General features: G+C 28.4%; 3 protein-coding genes across 4 annotated transcripts; 1 reads left to right on the forward strand and 2 right to left on the reverse strand.

Annotated features, from left to right (window-relative positions):
* Positions 1-19: 19 nt before the first annotated feature.
* Positions 20-3,486, reverse strand: LOC112684901 (histone H2A.V). Its single transcript, XM_025556634.1, has 5 exons — positions 3,144-3,486; positions 2,859-2,936; positions 603-716; positions 408-537; positions 20-346 (listed from the first exon to the last, which is right to left on the reverse strand). Exons 1-5 carry the CDS (start codon positions 3,144-3,146, stop codon positions 285-287), a joined length of 387 nt encoding a protein of 128 aa, XP_025412419.1. The 5' UTR covers positions 3,147-3,486; the 3' UTR covers positions 20-284.
* Positions 3,487-4,981: 1,495 nt separating this feature from the next.
* Positions 4,982-8,602, reverse strand: LOC112684900 (secretory carrier-associated membrane protein 1). Of its 2 annotated transcripts, XM_025556631.1 has the most exons (9): positions 8,241-8,602; positions 7,701-7,796; positions 7,324-7,464; positions 7,184-7,262; positions 6,989-7,117; positions 6,767-6,923; positions 6,592-6,693; positions 6,409-6,529; positions 4,982-5,185 (listed from the first exon to the last, which is right to left on the reverse strand). In XM_025556631.1, exons 1-9 carry the CDS (start codon positions 8,295-8,297, stop codon positions 5,066-5,068), a joined length of 1,002 nt encoding a protein of 333 aa, XP_025412416.1. In that variant the 5' UTR covers positions 8,298-8,602; the 3' UTR covers positions 4,982-5,065. The 2 variants fall into 2 exon arrangements, with proteins under 2 accessions (XP_025412416.1, XP_025412417.1); XM_025556632.1 differs by lacking the exon at positions 7,701-7,796 and having other exon boundaries at positions 8,241-8,601.
* Positions 8,603-16,439: 7,837 nt separating this feature from the next.
* Positions 16,440-18,710, forward strand: LOC112684904 (U3 small nucleolar ribonucleoprotein protein IMP3). The gene is made up of 4 exons (XM_025556637.1): positions 16,440-16,728; positions 16,784-16,891; positions 17,211-17,417; positions 18,599-18,710. The coding sequence occupies exons 1-4, from the start codon at positions 16,592-16,594 to the stop codon at positions 18,693-18,695; spliced, it is 549 nt and encodes a 182-aa protein (XP_025412422.1). The 5' UTR covers positions 16,440-16,591; the 3' UTR covers positions 18,696-18,710.
* The last annotated feature ends 1,352 nt before the right edge of the window (positions 18,711-20,062 follow it).

Here is a 20,062-nt window from a genome sequence, read left to right on the forward strand (position 1 = left end):
TTTAAATGAAAAAAATTGATATTAAAAAAAAGTCAAAGTTTATTTTGTCTTAACCAAATAATAAAAAGTCTTATGTCACAATATGCCATAAGGTTTTATACCTCCAGCACTCATACTAAAGTAGCAAATGCAATCAGTTATAATATACGAGGTATAAAACTCATTCAATTATTTTCAAGGCAAAAGTACAAATGACAAATCAATTAAGAAAATCATATTACATAGCTTACAAATTAAAAATAAATGTTTTACATCTTAATCAAAGTCTTGTGCGGCGGGGAGTTTTACTGTGGTTTTTGAGATCCCTTTTTGCCAATGAGGGACTTGTGTATATGCGGGATAACACCTAAAAGAAAAAAAGAAAGGTAAGTATTCTGAACGTAAAATCAGTACCATTATTATAACACCTCCTCCAGCAATTGTTGCTCTGATGAGTGTATCTAATTCTTCATCTCCTCTAATGGCAAGTTGCAAATGACGTGGTGTGATACGCTTCACTTTTAAATCCTTTGATGCATTACCAGCCAACTCAAGTACCTATATTTAATTATTATTTAAAATGTTTAAATATATAAAAATATATAATTTTAAAATAATTTTACTTCAGCAGTCAAGTATTCTAAAATGGCAGCACTGTAAACAGCAGCTGTAGCTCCAACACGACCATGACTTGTTGTACGATTCTTTAAGTGACGATGAATTCTGCCCACTGGAAACTACAAAATAATAAAATTATACAACTAGAAATTAGGATAATGAATTCAAATTTAAAAGGAATAGAAGAATATTTATTATGAATTTACATATATTTAAATTAAATTCAAATATCAAATTATGTAAATACAATTTTTTTTTTTTAGAATTCTATTAGTTTCAGAATATAAACTGAATAAATATCATTCAATTCTGTTAAAATACACTATTAATAAAACTTATATAGGATCGACTTTTTTTTATATAAATTTACCATTTTTATTTTAATTTAAAATTTATGAACTATTTTTCTTGTAAAATTGTCCATCTACCTATTTCTATCTCTACAATACATCATTCTATCAGAAGATAGAATTTGAGTTACCACTTAAATGAATACCACAAGAATTATTATTTTGTAATTAAAAATTGTGAAATAATATGTCTGATAAGACTATTTAATGGAAATTAATATAATTGACTCTGTTATTAACATATTATAATACAAATACATTATTCTCTTTTATTATGTCGTAACAGTTGTAAAAAAAAAAAAAATTTTATGTTAATATAATAAAAATACACTATACATAGGTGCATTTGTCTTTAATCACAAACTAGTAAAATGAAAATTTTAACTAACAAAGGTTTGATTGATGACGGCAAGTAAGAGTATTCATGTTTAGGACAAAATCCTTAGCAATAAGACTTAAAAATAATGCAGGATTTAATCTGCTATAAATTAAATTTATTTCTTTTAAAAAAACATAGTAAATATATCATTCTCTTTAGAAGTTAAGGTTTAACAGTAAAAAAACAATATCAATTATATGACCCTCTTCACTAGCCTTTCAGGCGATTATTCTTTCTATAAAATTTATCATCATTCGGACAAACATTGCCCCATCAAGTTCGTTGAGGACACAACAAATTTCTTGCTTAAATTCCAAAACATTTTGAACTTTATCTGATATACTCGTGACTTAATATATTACCATAAGAAAAAAAATCATACAGCTTCAAATCACAAGATCGAAGTGGGTAGCTTTGAACTCTATGCAACGAAATAAGTCTATCCGGGAACTTCTCACGTGACAGCACTTAAGCAAGAAATTCGTAGTCCTCAACGAACTTGATGGGGCAATGTGAGATCGAATGATGATAAATTTTACGAAAAGAATGCCTGTAGGACTAGTAGGGAGTCATATGCCCTATATTGGTTTTACTGTTGAACCTTAAATTTCCTGAAGAGATTGATATATTTGTTGTTTTTTTTTAAAAGAAATAAATTTAATTTATAGCAAATTTAAATCCTGTGTTCTTTTTGAAGCATCCTCTATATATATAGATTTGAAAATAAATCTATTAATAAAAAATCAATACAATGTTAGTTAAATAACAGAGGCTGTATGAAGTAATGAATTACATAGGTACAATAAAATATTATGAAACTGAAAACAATTTATTAATTATATCAATATATTAATGAAACATGAAATTTAAATATTTATTAAAAGATACTACAGAACATTTAAAACTTATTAAACACAAATGAAAAATTATCAAGTATAGGTACATGTTTTAGGTAATTTTTGAATATATAAATTGAAATATTTCACATTATGAAATCAGTTTTTAACCATTATAAGTCTTAGCACCAACAATGTTTTGAAAATGTTCACATACCTACTACTTGAGATTAAATAGTCAAATTTATTAATTAATATTTAGTAATTATTATAGTTATTTAATACAAATTAAGTATTTGCTCCTTTTACCACAAATACACATACCACAAGTTAAGAATTATTGCTCTGGAGAGTTATGAATTTTAAGCCATATAATTTACAAACAAAACAAAACTAAATGCAGTCACAACGCATGTTGACAATAATAGCACATATAAGAACATTAGCTTGATGTAGCAATATGAATGACCAACAATTTAACATTGGTAAGCAGAGAAATAGAGAATACCTGTAAAAAATTTTCATGATGAACGCAAAACGATCCTCAAGATACTCTAATGTTCGTTTTGAGTGTCAAAGCGACGAAAAAAAAGAGGGGGGGGTTTAACGGTTTTCTAGCATATTATAGTAATATCAAATTTGAATGTTTATGGTGTTTTTCACTAAAAAAAATGTAATAAACATGAAATTTTATACCTGTAAGCCTGCTCTGGCGGACCTGGACACCGCTTTAGCCTTGGATTTACCGGAATCTTTACCTGCTTTGCCACCAGCCTAGAGCGTAAAAATAAAAACGTTTGAACAAAGGAATTATATTTTACCGGAAAGCCGCTTGACAACGGGTTATTACAAAATAATAACACGATTGCTGGGCTTAGAGTACGGTTAAGTAAAAAATAAAAATAAGATTCAAGCAAAACCGTAATAAAAATCAGGCGAATATTATAAAAATAAACACGTCGCGGCGTTTCCTTAACGTACCATCTTCAAGTCGGTCGTCAACAATGAATGTGAGAAAATGCGTGTGTACACAACAGCGGTGCGGACGCTTTACGTGTGGCGGGCGCGCGTAGTAGGAACCCTAAGGTTTATTTTCCTCGGACGGTGCACGCGTTGTTGACGTACGGGTGTACTGCGAACAGCGTGCGATGAGCGTCGTCGTAAATGATCGTGGCACAGCGGACACGTCGAGCGAGACGTAACGCGAAAAAATTGTCGAGGGGGAAAAAAAAACCGTTGAGAAAACGGAATAAAAAAAAAATGACCGGACGTTACGCGAAGAAGGCAGATGTAGCAAACACCGCGTCCGAGAATACAATGCACGCACGCACACCAACGCGATCGGCGGCAAACGGACGCGCGCCCACTCACTCGCTCATTCGCTCTCCGTCTCTGTCGCGCACACGGCAACGTACGGACGGGTGCACGCACACACACGCGAAAACACGGGGCGCGCGCACGCACGCACACCGTCGATCGTGACCCAGTGCGCGCGTAGCGGACGCCGTAACGCGCGCGAACCGTTTTCGTCCGCCATGTTTGGTGACCACGTGACCGGCCGGCGGCCAATCGCGTGCGCGTACGGCTGGCGGGTAAATGCTAGGGACGCCAGGGAAATCGATGCCGTCAACAAAAGAAATCGGCGTTGGCGCCGCCATTTTTTTCAGGACGAAAAAATAACCGAAAATCCGAACGCTTCGTTAGCGAACGCGCGTCGCACGTCCGAGCCGTTCAGATGTTGGTGGCGTTCCCGGCCACGACGGTAAGGTTACGACTTGAAACAATGCCGACGTGTAGGCATTAACGATTTGGCGCAAATCGACGACAACCGTGCTTGCTCGTTTGAAAATGTCGTTATCGGCCGCGACCACAAAGAGTTTAGTAATCACTGACAAGAACACGGTATAGCGCGAGGAGTTTACCGAACGATATGCGGTAACATTCTCTCTCTCTCAGGCTCCCTTACCAATCCATACGACCGTGTACATTAGGCACCGGTTGAATGAAACATTTGAATTCATTTTATACAACATCGCACTATGAAAAAGGAGTTATATCTTCACCCGCACGATTGACAATGTCATGTACTCGTAAACAAGATGACTATTGGAAATAATATAATTCGAACAGATCAGACGACTTTAAGTGAATGCTTAGTGAAGTAGTGTCGTTTGGACACCCATTCGATCATAAGCCGTCCAGTCTCGTAATCAAACCACCATATAACCTATTGTATACAATCAATATGCAGATTGCAGATATTTTCGTTAAAAAAATCCTGAATGCAATGAACACATGAGGGAGTTGTTACAGCAATTACACATTTAATCAATTTCATATCCTTTATTAATTTCCAATATATATATATACTTCTTTTTTTATTTGATTCGTGCACATCTAATGGCAAAACTGCAGTTAGAAAATCCAAGATTAGAAAACAAATTATACTTTGTACATAATTCTTATACGTAGGAATGAATAGTATAATATATTAACAAACAAAATTCTAATGTTGTAAAAATTGTATACAAAACAAAACCACAATAAATTATCATAAAAATGTTTTAACTCTATAGAACAAAATGATTATAATTAATAGGATAATTTAATGAAAATCCTAATAAATCTAAGGACATCAAAACTTTTTCTATGACCAACGGGTTTTTAAATCCTAGTAATTATTTAAAGGATTCCAACAAAAATGATTTAATCTGCTCTTTTCATTCATGGATTAAAATATTTGAGTAATGACTATAACGCTAAATTATGCAAAAGATTAAAATATTTTTTTATAACCGCATATATACATATACATTATGGAACACAAGATGACAATATATTATATTCAAAGGTAATATTATGGGTTAAATAGATAGTATATTGAGTATTTATAATTTATTATTTTAAAATCTGATGTTAGATGTTATGACGTTGGAAACAGCACCACTAGAGATTACACCTGAACGGAATTCTTCTTGTGCCTTAGCAAAACTAGCGCCAGAGCTACGATAGATTCTGTGAATCTAAAATAAAAATAAAATAAAAAATTTAAATATAGGATTAGGAGGGGTAAGTGCATTGATAAAAAAAAAGTTCAAATTATTTTATTTTTCAAGCTTAACTTTTAGGTATATGATTTTGCTGTATCATATGTTTCTTAAGTTATAAGCCATCCATATTTTTATCAGAAATGCATTTGGTTTAATATTAAATTTTTAAAATATTTTTTTTTAAAAATATTTCAAACGACGCATTTTCCTCATAACTTAGGGTAAGTGCGTTATCTGCATATATTTCTATAAGTAAATGTATAGGAAAGTCTAGGGGTTAAGGGCGTCAAAATATAAAAATCTCTGAATATTTTTATTTTTTCAATAGTAAAATAAATGTATTACTTGTCTCAAAATAAACATTTACATGAAAAAAATGTAATGTAATTTTATAAAACAAATACAAAAATATTAAATTAAACAAAAATTAAATAGTTTTTCAAACAAAACTGCAAGATAATCAGATTTTTGATTACTAAAATTATTATTTACTAAACAGTTTACTTAATCTTATAAAACAAGATTATCACCCATATATTTTTTATTATACCAAGAAATGTATGAGACTTTGATAGGGTATTTACAAAAATTAGTTTATAATTATGAAAAAAAGATTTTCTTAATGAAACTCATAAAAGCAATTTACCAAAATAATTTAAATTTCGTGAACATAAAAATTATAAATAAAACATAGTACTATATCCTAGGCTATACCCATATGTTTTTGAATGTTATGTAATTGACGCACTTGCCCTGATATTAAGTAATGCACTTTCCCTGTATAGGTTTTTGTCCAGGTTAAGTACGTCATTGAATATTTAAGTAATTTAATCAAAACCATAACTGAAACGCATAGAAAATTTATTTTCAGTTAATACTGACTTAAATTTGTCAGTTTAATCGTTAAATTCAACTATCAATAAGTATTATAGTTTAAGATGTCATGTTACAAAAGTTGTTAATAAAAACGAAATTTCTTTAATCAAACTTACATTTTCAAGTATTTATATTACAGTGTTGCCATATATAAACACATATTTTGTTTTTTTTTTAAGTAATATTTCATTCGATATTTAATTTATGCCTGCTACAATATATTTATCTATTATTATATAAATTGAAATAATGCAGTACCCCAATGACGCACTAACCCCAACTAACCCTAATTTTATTTTATAATAATAGTTATACTTTACTTTATTCAATAAAAGGAAGTCCATTGCTGCACCAAGAGCAAAAGAAATTCCCATTAATAAGACCATTGTACCTAAAAATGGATGTGCATTTTCATAAAGACTAAAGGCCGAAAATATTCCACTAGAAATAAATAAAAAAAAGTGTCACAATAGTCAATAAATACTTGTTTAAAAATAAATTACTTATAGCCTGAATCCTTAGTACCCAATGCTTGGACTATTGAAATAACAAATTGAATACAAAATACGAAGAAGTATAGCATGAAATTGAAAGAACTGTCATCACTATAATATAAGAAAAATAAAGAATATGTATATATAATACATAAAAAATATATACATATATTTAATTACTTACCGAAATGCTTTATACCCAGGGCGGAACCAAAATAAAAATGAAAGTGGCACCAACATTCCAGTATAAATAATTGACATAATAAATACACCAATCGCTGCTGTAGTGAAAAGTAAAATAGTAGCGATCAATATATTGCATACAAGCAAACCAGTATGATCTATAATACAATAAAGATTAACATTAACACTAGGTTTTCAATTAAAAACTTAATTATCAACTTACATAACCATAAATAGTATAGTTGTCTCACTACATGTTGAAAATCGGTCGGAATTTCTACATTAATATCCAAATAAAAACATGGTTGATAACAAAATCCTTTTGGTAATGGAGGCCAATTATTTTGACGAACTAAAATAACGTATAAAATTATTTTATATTTTATAGTTAAATATTTAAATAAATAATGAAAAGTACCATTGATTGTAGCATTACGTAATTCTTCTTCTCTTTTATCTAATTCAGCTTGCCTTCGATCAAGTTCAGCTTTTCTAGCCTTATTTAGTATAATTAATATTTATATACTTTGAAATAAAATTGAAAAATAAATTAAATACCAATAAATCAGCTGACACATCACCAGGATTTCTTCCATAAGTTGGAGCTACTTGTGGTGTAACTGGATATTCTTGAGTAGGTGACATAACAGCTGGCATTGAATTTAATGGTGGATTGGCTGCTCCTCGTATAGGAGGTTTCTGTAATAAAATACAAATTCAGTACAATTTTAAATATTATAGACTAAGTTGATTTAGTTGCATTTTAGTAAAAAAAGTTTATATATAACAAATACGGCTCTACAATCTATTCTATAATGCAGTAAAAAACTTAACTAAAAAATATATTGTGTACATCATAGGTAAAATATTAAAAACACAACACTAACTTAAAAATAACAAATATTAATGTACAATAATAGTTATAATAATGTTACCGCATTGTTAGCAACATTCTGTTCCTTTCCAAATGGATTGAAGTCTTCAATTAAAGACTGTACTTTATTATTTGTTAGTTCTTTGACTGAAGGATCCTAAAAAATAATTAAAACACAATTTTTTTCCTTAGCTATGCTATACTAAAATCAATGTTCAAGCTATAGATTTAGTAATTAATTTTCTACATTGTTCATCACATTTACAACAGTTATTAAATGTAAGAATATAATTGTATATTGATTATTAGTATAATCTAGCCTGGTAAGTCCAATACCTAATAAACAAGCATGAGAGCTTAAAAATATAAATATTATTATAGTAATATACTAACAAAGAGAGCATGTTTTTATTTTTTTAACATTTATACCTCCCAAAAATAAAATAATTTAAAATAATTTAAAAAATAATATTACATGCCCAATAGATAATAATTTAAGAAAAAAAAATACACATTTATTTTTAATTTTAATATTTTCTATATTATTATCTTATTGAATTTACTTAATTAATATTAAACGTTTAAGTAATTCAATAATTACCTGAAAAGGATGACCCACAGTGGGATCTCCAAACGGATTTTCATCAGGTTCAGCCATGGTTATATAATACGTAAACTGTTATACAACGGTAACACGAACTAGTTGTTTTAATTATAATAAGGTAAAACGACGACAACAAGCATTCACTGTGAGGATGTCATAATCACAAAGTTAAAAGGCACCAGAAAGACGAACATGAAAAACAATTTATTATTTGTAAGCCGCTTGTATCAATCTATGTACTCCTAAATACGAAAATACGACTGCCAATTATGTTTATCGGCAAAAGATTACAGTTTACAATATGACTGAAAAAATTTCATAGAATCGTGTGACGTACGCTATCAGTAAATGGAAAAAAAACTATTTTACAGTGTGTGAACCAGATTGAAGTTGATAACTTTTATATTTGTAATCAAATAATACTCTTTGTATTAGTGATAGGAACAATCGCGTGATTTCGATAATCGTGAAGTTAGTAGTCGTAAAATTTAATAATCGAGAGATTCACTTTCGAGTGAATAAAAATGTATGGGTTAGTAGGTACCTACTTAGTAGATAGTTACTATTTACCGACTACTAAACAAAAATTGAAAATTCTAATAAATAATAGTGTATATTATGAAATCGTTTGTTCGATTCAATAACAATTAAACCAATATTTACCTTGTATCAGGAGCATACCCAGGAAATTTTTATGGGGGAGGGTCCAAAATTTTTATTTTATTTAGTTTAACTCAATACCAACAAATTACTATTAATATACTACAATATGGTTTATACATTATAGGTATAATATATGATCTATAAAATTTGTATATTGAAAGTAATGGGATTTTAAAATACACTACCAATATACTATTATTATACTATTTACTATTACATCGTTGAGTATGCAGAAATTTCAATGAGGTGTCCGGACTCAACCCTCCCCCACTTGGGTACGCACTTGCCTTGTATAACTTATAATAAATAAACTAATCATAATATTATTTTATATCATAATGAACCATAAAATTAAGCATGTCGTATTTTTTGGGAATATTTTAGCTTATTATTAACTTTATGAAAATAAAATAAAATGTTATCCTTGTTTTAAACAATAAAAATAAATGGCAATACTTATTAAATTATAATTGAATACCTATATTGTAAATAAAAAATACATAAAGTAAAGAAAAAAATTTAAAAATGTTTAAATTACAGTTAAAAAATATTATTTAATCTAAATTTTTACCGGAAAAAATCTATTTCTTTGATTGTTGATTATCTGTCCAGTTTTTAGAAAATACGCATTCCGACGGAACTGAAGTATCTGGGATACATAAATATTATAAACCTAATTTAAATAATTCTAGGAAGGTTGTTTTGCTGCTAAAATAATAATGCATTTTTATTTTTTTCGAAGTGTAAATAGGCGTAACATTAGTGTGACCATCACACAATGTGTAACAATTGTTTCAACTTGTTCTACCTGTCAAAATGATGCCATAGAGAATTTGATTATTCTTGAACATTAGTATCAATAATTTCTATACTTTTGTTATTTGATTCTTCCGTTTCCCAATCATCGCACACAGCTCATCACATATCCATTTTTCGGCATCATCTGCGTTTTCGTTCAATCTAAAAGCAGTTTTATTCAATCTTGGGTTCATAAGTGTAGCTTTTGCAACTATTTTATTTCCTTCTATAGACCACAAACGTCTGAAAACGGCATTTAATAATGTTTTTAATGATTGACCTGGGACAATCTTCGGCGTTATGTTTCCAATAGTATATTGTAAGTCTCGTATAAGTGGTATTACCATCGTTGGATATATTTACCCAGGTAGGTAATATAGTTTTCATACTCTGAAATGGTTTTAAAAAGGTATACAGTCCTCTAATAATTCTCATTCTATAGCAGTTACACTATGTGGATAACGTGGAAGGGATATTAATGCAGCAGATAAAAGGCCTTTGATATCGATAAGTCTTTCAATTTACTTACTTGGGGTCCTCACCTCAAAGACAAACGAAAAAAGTAACAGTAGACTTCACCTATTTAGGCCCTTACTAAGATCTAACAACATCTTTCAAAACAATATTCTTACATACAAATGTCTCCTCCGTTCCATTTGGAATTACGGCATCATACTCTGGGGACTAGCCAAAAAATCAAATATTTAAACGATTCAAACGTTTCAATTAATGGGTCCACGATGACCTCCAAATCAAAACCGTTCACGACACAGCCATCAATTTCTACAAGAGATTTCATGGAAAACTGTTCTATAGTTTGAGAAAAAGAACTGATGAAATTGATGAGGTAGAAGAGCTCGTTAAAGTTTCAGCATTTCGTAATTCAGTGTCTGAGTCTTCCTTATTTATTGATACATTATGGAATGTAGTAGGATGCCTTCTTTTTGACGATCTTAGGTAAGTATAAAATTAAAAATAAATGCTGAGATAATTTTTGGATATTTACCAATATGTGTCCTAGGCTTTGAATTCAATATGTATTTATATAAAAATGTAAATTCTCGGTATGATCCTAATTTGTGTAAAGCTATAATTTAAAATATAGAACTATTTTTCGAAGCCCGAACCATGGAACATATTTATTATTATTTTTGGTTTATCTTTTAGATTGGTTGTACTCCCATAATACTTAAAATCCTTTTTACACAATTAGCATAATACAGTTTAATCAGCATATTTTTTTTAAACGTTCCTACACTACATATCAAGTACCGTAACTATAATTATAGATCACTCGAGGCCTTTTGCGAATCAAAACTTTGAACAAATCATCAAACGTTTTTTGAGCGTTTGACCTTTTGAGGCCCCATAATATATAGTTCGAAGCCCGGGGCCTGTGTACAATACACCCTTTGCACATCCGGTTTTTACAGCACTGCGTGGGCTATCGTGAATTCCGCCCGAAATGATTAGGTAAAAACAAGGTCAATGATAAATTCCGCTCGGGAAAATATGCAAGTAAAAAATGTTGGTACATGTAAATTTCGCACGAAAAAATATGTAGGTACAAAAATGGAATTTTTAAATTCCGCTCGGAAAAATATATATTTTTCAACTAAGCGTTCCGTGCTGTACGATGCGACCATACAGTTCGCAACGTGGCGTGTTATAATATTTGGAAGTCACTAAATGTTCAAACGAATCTCAGATGACGATCGTCAATCATATCTTATCTTATCTAAACCTATTGGCTATTATACCTAAACGGTTTTGGTTGAAAAATACAAATAAAAATAACTTTAAACTTTTAAACTTCATTAAGTAATAAGAACTTCTTACTTATAACTTATAAATTATATGTAGGACGTGTTTACTATCAATTTTTTTCGGGCGGAATTTACATGTTGGTACCTTATTTTACCTGTAGTTAATTTTGGGCGGAATTTACATGCGCCCTTGTATATATCGTTGTTTACCGATGTCGCCGTGACGGTACATTAGCCAGGTCGTCCCGCCATCGACAGACGACACACCCACACACACTCACTGTACGTTAATCATTTTTTATATTTATTGGGTTTAATTATTATTATCTGTTGATAGTTGTCCGTTTTATCGTGTGTTATGTAACTGAAAAGTTTGTGTGCGCGTGTATGTATGTGTATTATTTTAATTTTCGTAGGCGATTTATTTTTCTTTGTCTCGTGTAAACCACTGTACGGGAGAGTTATAATTTTTCAAGCGCAAATCACCGCAATTTTTATTTTATAATTATTATACCTTTACAGTTTTACGTGCGTTAATCGCCGTAAATTTTATTATTATTGTTTTTAATGGTGCAAATCACCAAATTTTGTTATTTTTTTATATTATTCGTTACGTTGAAGCTTACATGCCCTAACCGCCGTGCTTTTGTATTTCCCTATTATTATTATTGTGCGCGAATCGCCACAAATTGTATTTTTATTACCTATTATTAAGGCTTATGCGTGCTAATCACCAGGACCTTTTTATGTTCATTTAAATTATATGGTGTACAGGGGCGCAATTTTAATGAAAAAACTGGGGGTGCTGAAGCCCTTCTATCTTTTTCATGTTCCTTAATGATTATGACACCGGCAACCCGTACAATTCAACAGTTACTAAAATATTTGGTAAATATTGCAGACCACTTAGTGTAATATTTTAAAATTATTAAACTTACAACTATTGGCATAATGACTAATGTCGAGGTACTATATATCGCAATATTATATCGATAATTCAAAATATTGGATTGCATCAAAAAAAACTTTTCTTACAAAATAGTTACAAGAAATTAAACAATAAAATTATAAGCCCAACACAAGCAAACCAATTGGAAAAATAATAGAACCTCTCTTTGAAACTTTCAGAATTAATTCTATACACATTATCAAAGCTGTCTTTCATATTAAACCACCCTGGAGTCCAAATAAGTTTGTAATAAATTTTAGTTTTGCAAAAAATAATAAAAATAATACAAACCCACAGATATTTAGGAATCTTTATAATGAAAAAATATAAAACAAAGATCAAACTTTTGTATTTACAGTTGCATCCAAAACCGAAATTAGTGTTGGATTTGCGATAATTATTAGCAGTTCAGTACAAAAATTTAGATTACCAGTCCTAAACAGCATCTTCACTGCTGAAGCCTTAACGATCAGGAAAGCTATTCAACTAATTAATGAGATGCCAAATCATTCTTTTAATATTCTAATATTCTCACTGATTCTCTAAGTACTCTTATAAGCATTCAAAATACAAAAAAAGAATAAAAAAATAAAAACACCAACGACATTATCAACCTTCACAATAATACCCATAAACTTATAACGTTAATATGGATAACCTGGTCACATCAGCATAGAGGGGAACGAAAGAGGAGACGCAGCAGCGAAACAAGCAACGAGTGATCAAACTACTGATATTATTAAATTGTACTCTAAAGATGACCCCAAAAGAGAAACCAAAAATACAATATTCAACCTATGGCGCAAGGCATGGCACTTATTGAGAGATAACAAATGAAGGGAGGTAAAACGTATCACAGGCAAATGGACTAACCCACTAAATCTAAACCGAAAACAGGATGTAATTCTAACTCGTCTAAGAATAGGACACACCTGGCTCACCCATAAACACGTCATGGAAAATAGTAAGCCCGGATCATGCAACACTTGCGGCAGGGGCGTCCTTATGGGGGAATAGGGGCAATCTCTCCCCCCCCCCCCCGTGAGGTGGACTGACTTGCATAGTAATTGATCAATTTAAACATTTTATATTAAATTAAATGCATTTTTTCTTTTTATCAATGGTGTCTGGATATGTTGTTATCATAATACGTATTCGCGATCATAGAATATAATATCAGTCTGATATAATAATTGATCTTATAATATATTGTGATTATATTAGCACGGTTTATAATATTATATCAGCTGATTGGGTTCTTGTTTACCCTTAAACAATTAATAGTAGTTAATTTAGACATAATTGCATGATTAAACGCAATATTTAAGAAATTAATTAATATACTATAACTGCACTTAATATTAAATGTAATAATAATGTTTTAAAATATTAAATAATATGATTTTGCTTTAAATTTAAGTATGCTTCTTCTTTATTTTGATTGCTTTATAGATTGAAAACTTGGATAAGAAGTAAAATGGGCCAAAATAGACTAACAGATTTGGCACTTTTACATATTCACAGGGAGATTGCATTAAATATAGAAACCATAATAGACCGCTTTGCTAAGAATAAAAGATGTAGGGATTTTGTAATATAAACTAATAAAATAAATATGTATACTATGATGATTTGTTTTTAATAATATAATATCCCCCCCCCCCCTATAGCCAAGGATTGGAGACGTCCCTGACTTTCGGACATGAAATCTCCATCAGACATCTACTGTTGGAATGCTGCCAATTCAATGAAGAAAGAACTTAACATAAAATTCCATATAACCTCACCGAATGCCTCAACAACGATTCTTTATATATCTACAACATATTATATTAATGATACTAATTTGTACAGAATAATTTAACCTTTATACACACGGTATTTTTTTACTTTTATTGTTCTATCTATTTATCTATTTATTATTTATTTTGTATTATAACCAATGTATATATCTCTAGCTTCATCTCACATTCAAGCTACAAAAAAAAAACTGTATACCTAGCAGCATAAGTACGTTTACATAAATCTACATTTTCGGCCAATGACCTATGTCGTCGAGGCCTTTACTCAAAAAAAAAAAAAACTCTTAGTAGCCTGGGTCAGTATTTCTTTGACTTTTGTACTAAACGTGGCAAAAAAAAAAAATGTCAAAAAATGTTAACTATAATTTTATAATTACAAAAACTGTTATAATAATAATAATTATTATAACTTGTAATAAGAACAAATCTTACAAATAATGATTAAATCGAAATACTTTACACTAAATTAAATAACAATAATTACAGTAAATACAGCAAATTCAATTATCTGAAGTAGTTTGATAATCACAATATTTTTATTTTTATAAGGTATCAAAAATCAAAATATTTTTGTTTTTTGTGACCCATTTTCAATTTAAAAATTGTCAAGAAATTTCACAATTATATTTGTGAATTTGTGACAATAATTTCAAAGCATTTTGTTGTTGTTAAAACCGAACGACCAGAGGGGCTAAGACTTCTACTTTAAACTTTTAGAGGGATTTAGTCCCCTTAAGCAACTTCCTTCTCATTTCTGCCCATGATCATATCGTTAAAAAATGTCAATCTTAAATTATCCCATTTATAATATTTAATTTAATTAATGCATCTTCACAAGCAGTAATCCAACGACAAAGTAATCAAACTCTTAAACCTTAAAATTTGTTTGGTAGGTATGAATTTTATAATTTTAAATTATCAAAACTGAGTGTTTCTTAATTATTCTTGCCGTTCGAACAAAATTAAATTAATATGATTATTATTAATATTTGCTCATAAACGTGTTTCGAATGTTTCAAAAGGAAATAAAGATACAAGGAAAACCATAAATATCGAAATGATTATTAATTTAAGACTTTAATTTTTAACATAATTAGATAACAAATATTTCGAGTATGATGAGCGATGAATAAGAACAAACAAAAAGTAATCGAGTACCGACTACATACTAGTTGGTATAAATCACTAACCAGTAAATAATAAATACTATGCTGCCGTGCTAAAGGAAAATAGATATTTCCAGTCAGCATGATAATTGAGAAACACCAAATAACGTTTTCAACAGTGAATCATGCCTAAAAATAACGTTAATACGATATATACTTCTCATGTATCTAATTTTACATCTTGAATTGGTTGAACACTTTTTATTTTAACTTTTTTGAGTTTTTTAAGAAGAAAATGGACTTTCATAAAAACAACATCGGAGTATTAAGCGAAAAATTGATAACTCTATAATAATGGACTTACCGGATTAATGCTATGATATTCTTATCGATATCTGTTTAGTAATTTATAAAATAATAAATCAAATATGAAATAATCATTGTTTTTAATTGATAAAATGTGACTTATGTTTATATCACGTACATACCCTTTTTTTCCAACGTACTAACATAAGCCAAAACACGATAACTCCATTATTTTTCATGTGATATACCAAGTTTTTGCTTATTATTTGGATTTACCATGTTTTTGCTTAGAAAACATCAAATATACTGGACTTACCACGTATTTTCTTATTTTAAAATTCATTTTAGGATGGTTTTTATATAGGAAATACGCTATTTTTACATCAAAAATTGGTGTAAAACCACTAATTTTACTTATAGAAACAAAAATATCATTTTTACAAAAAATGCAGTTACCCTGTTTTCGCTTAGCACGGCATTACGATACTAGAAAGTGTGGGTTATCTCTTATGAGTAATTGAGCATTTTTCACTAGATTATTTCAATTGATTTCGTTATTGAGCGAATCACTAGATAATTACTAAAACAATCGAGAACAATCGATTATATTAAATAATCAAGTATTTCGAATATTTTCTCTTAATTGTTCCCACCACTACTTCGTATATCATGATATAACAACACGTTATTATAATACGCTAAAATAGACGGCAGAAATGTTAATGCTGTTAATTTATCAATATAACAAGAACATTTAATTAATATTTATTAATTCTTCAACATTTCTATAATTAAAATGTTGGACTTCTTGGTGACTGATAATCAATATCTCATATCTCCTCATATCTTTTATGTTATCAGTCACGTTTTTACTTACACTGGTGTGCTTAATAGTCAATACTTAAATTTAAATTTTGTTTGTTGATCATTATTATTGAATTACCGTAATTGCTTCAAAATGGTTAGGAAATTAAAATTTCACGAGCAAAAATTGCTGAAGAAAGTCGATTTCATATCATGGGAGCTAGACAACAATTTACATGAACTAAAAATTATGAAAAAGTACATGATTCAAAAACGAGAACATTATACACTGTAAGCAGTTTTGATTTTATTGAGAAATAGTTATTACATTTTTAATTTGTTGCAGATACAATAAATTATCTAGAGAAATACGTACAGTAGCAGAAAAGATAAAATCTCTAGATCCTAAAGATCCATTCAGAAATGAACGTGGTGCTCAGTTGTTAGAAAAATTGTAATATTATTTAGCTTATTAATTATTAGTTAAATATTCTTAAGACTTATTTATAAATATAAGTATATAATTATATATATATATATATATATGAATCTTGTCAAAATATGTGAGGAACAAAGTATACAGTTACATCCATGATCTTTTAAATCTTTAAATTCTTTTAATTATTATTATTATTATATTAATTATTTTTTTATTCAATATTCTAAAAGAATATGTTTGCAATAATATAAATGTAATTATAAAAACCAAACAAAATTTAGGTAGTCAAACATTTTGAAATTCTTACATTAGTTCTGATAGCTTTTTTTTTTAGATACATGATGGGATTAATAACAACAAAGAGGAACTTTGAACTTTGTTCCAAAGTAACAGCATCTTGTTTCTGTAGACGTCGATTACCTGTTATAATGGTTCGATCTAAAATGGTCCAAACACTCAAATCTGCAACTACTTATATTGAACAAGGACATGTTCGAGTTGGCCCACAACTAATTAAGGATCCAGCATTCTTAGTATCAAGGTATTTAAAAGAATTTTGATTGTATATTATTTTATTCTTTTAGGATTAAAATCTTTTTAACGTTTTTTATTAAAAGAGTATATTATATTTTATAAGAATCTTAATATAATATATATAAAATAGTAGCATATTTTTTAAAAGTAGGGATAGCAATATTGCAATAAAAATGGATTAACTAGACTAAAAAAAATGATATATTTATTAACGATTATAAAATGACATATTAGAATAATATTTCTAAGAAGGCAGTGGTGGAATAATGGTTAAAGAAACCATGTTAAACGCATAGTTGCAATTTCAAACATTAATTAATTAATTAATAAAGTTTTTGGGCAAGATAATTGTCGAGAAAAAATAGTCACTACTCATCCCTGCAAACTGCGCCGCTTAATCACATCCAAAAATGTATCAAAAATATACTTGCGATGCTAATATCCTTAATTGTTAAGTTTGAAGACTTTTAAAAAGTTAAAAAACAAAAACACTTTAGTATAATAACTATAACTAATGCCAAATAACTATATAACCACAAAACAAATTTGTGTATTGAAAAATGTATTGTAAATAATACAACAAAAATTAATTGTTAGTATTGGATTATTTTAATCAATTGTTGGGCAATTTATTCATTTTTAATTAATTATTGATATTCAAATACTTTAGTAATAAGATATTTTTAAATTTATTTAAAAATATATTTACTTGATTAGGGAGTATATCTTATATTAAATCTGTGATTATGAACATAAATTCAATAGGTAATAATTAAAGCATAATTACTTTTTATATATATTACCTAATGCTATAACTTGTCATGTTCTGTGGGCTCTAAAGATAATAAAATTGATTTTTGAAGTCCTGAGTAAACTTTTAATAAATATTTGAAGTGATTATCAAATACATTATTTTTAAAGCTTTTTTAAAAATAAAATGAAGAGTATAATTAATATAATTTAATTGTTTAAAGTGTTCTATTGTATTCCATAAATAGGTATGTTTATAAATGGCAGTAAAACACTTCATAGTTTTTAAATTGCAACCATGTATTTTCCCAATATGATTTTTTTAAAACTATAAAAAATAATGTTAAGTATTATGTTATACTATACTCTAAATTGAACTAAATTGAAACTTTTATGAAAAAAAAAATTAATGTTACTTTTAAAATTATTCATTTTCAGACCTTTAGAAGATTTTGTGACATGGGTAGATAATTCTGCTATTAAGAAGCACGTTCTTGAATACAACGACCTAAGAGATGATTTTGAGATAATGTAATATATTAGTTTATAAACATAAATTATAAATTACTAATTTTATACATAAATATTTGTTAAATATAATTATAAATAAAAAAATGTTTCATCTAATATAATTTTGTTTTGTATTTGTATTGTGTTTATGTTGGTGTGTGAAGTTTGATCTTATAATTTATGAGTGAGCTTAAAAATAAAAATAATAAAAATTAAATATATAGTTACTTTGAGGTGCAAAACAAGTTATATTATAACATGCTAAGTCACATATGTCATAATTTCACATCATCTTAAATTGGTACTGATGAAAGTTGTGTAATTAATACTGTAAAATATTTTTTTCTTAAAATGAGTGTTTAACATATTTTGCAAAAGCCAAAATCTAAGATACTATGAACAAGAACAAAAACAGAATAAAATGGCTAGTGGCTAAATGCACAGTCACTGGTTTGAATTTGGCCATAGGCAGTTTCACTTTACAAGAAGTATAGCAATTTCAATAAAAAAAAACTACCACCATTCTAATCCATGTATTTTTCCAGTCAAATCAAAATTTAGCATTATAAAAACAAAAATTAGGAGCAAAGTCTCAATAGTTGGATCCTACTTAGAAAAAATAATAATAATCCAATCATTTTTCAGTACTAAACTTACAAAGAATATTATGATATTAAGTTATTATGTTTAATAATAAAATTTGAAAATTTATTTCTCATTTGAAGAGTATTATAATAATATTGTTATACCTACTTTTATATAATAACTTATTTAAATAAAAAATTGAGTATAAAACATTGAGAATAATTTTATTGTATTATTCAATGGCATGATTATTTACAACATTAAATAATCAGTATTTTATATTTGTAGATATTTTAAAAATAAATTATTTGATCTTTATTAATATGCCTTTTATAAGACTATATTATAAATTTGTAAATTTATGTATTTTCTCCATGCACAAACAAATTAATGAATTATATAGGCTGTACATACTTAGATTTCCATATGATTTTATTAACATTTTCAATTTTCGTTTTCACATAAACATTTTCTTTGAAATCATTTTTTTTCTATAATAGCTCCATTTTTGTTCAACTCATTCTTTAACAACATACTATTAGAAAATATTATAACTATGATTTATTCAAATTTTATAACTTTTAAAAAACTAATTTCTATAAACAATAATGAGCAAAAATTAAATTGAAGAGCTTTACACCTTAAGTCTTACATAATAATTTGGTAATAATTAATTTCATAGTACTAGATAGGTCGACAATGGATTACAAAAATAATTCTAGCAAATGCTTATGATATTAAACTTAAATTATATATTAATATTAAGCAATATGTTTTTCTAAATTTATTAAAATTTCGGTAGGGGAG

The sequence above is a fragment of the Sipha flava genome, unplaced genomic scaffold (assembly GCF_003268045.1).
Source record: "Sipha flava isolate LNK unplaced genomic scaffold, YSA_version1 258_pilon_pilon, whole genome shotgun sequence".
Lineage (NCBI taxonomy): Eukaryota > Metazoa > Arthropoda > Insecta > Hemiptera > Aphididae > Sipha > Sipha flava.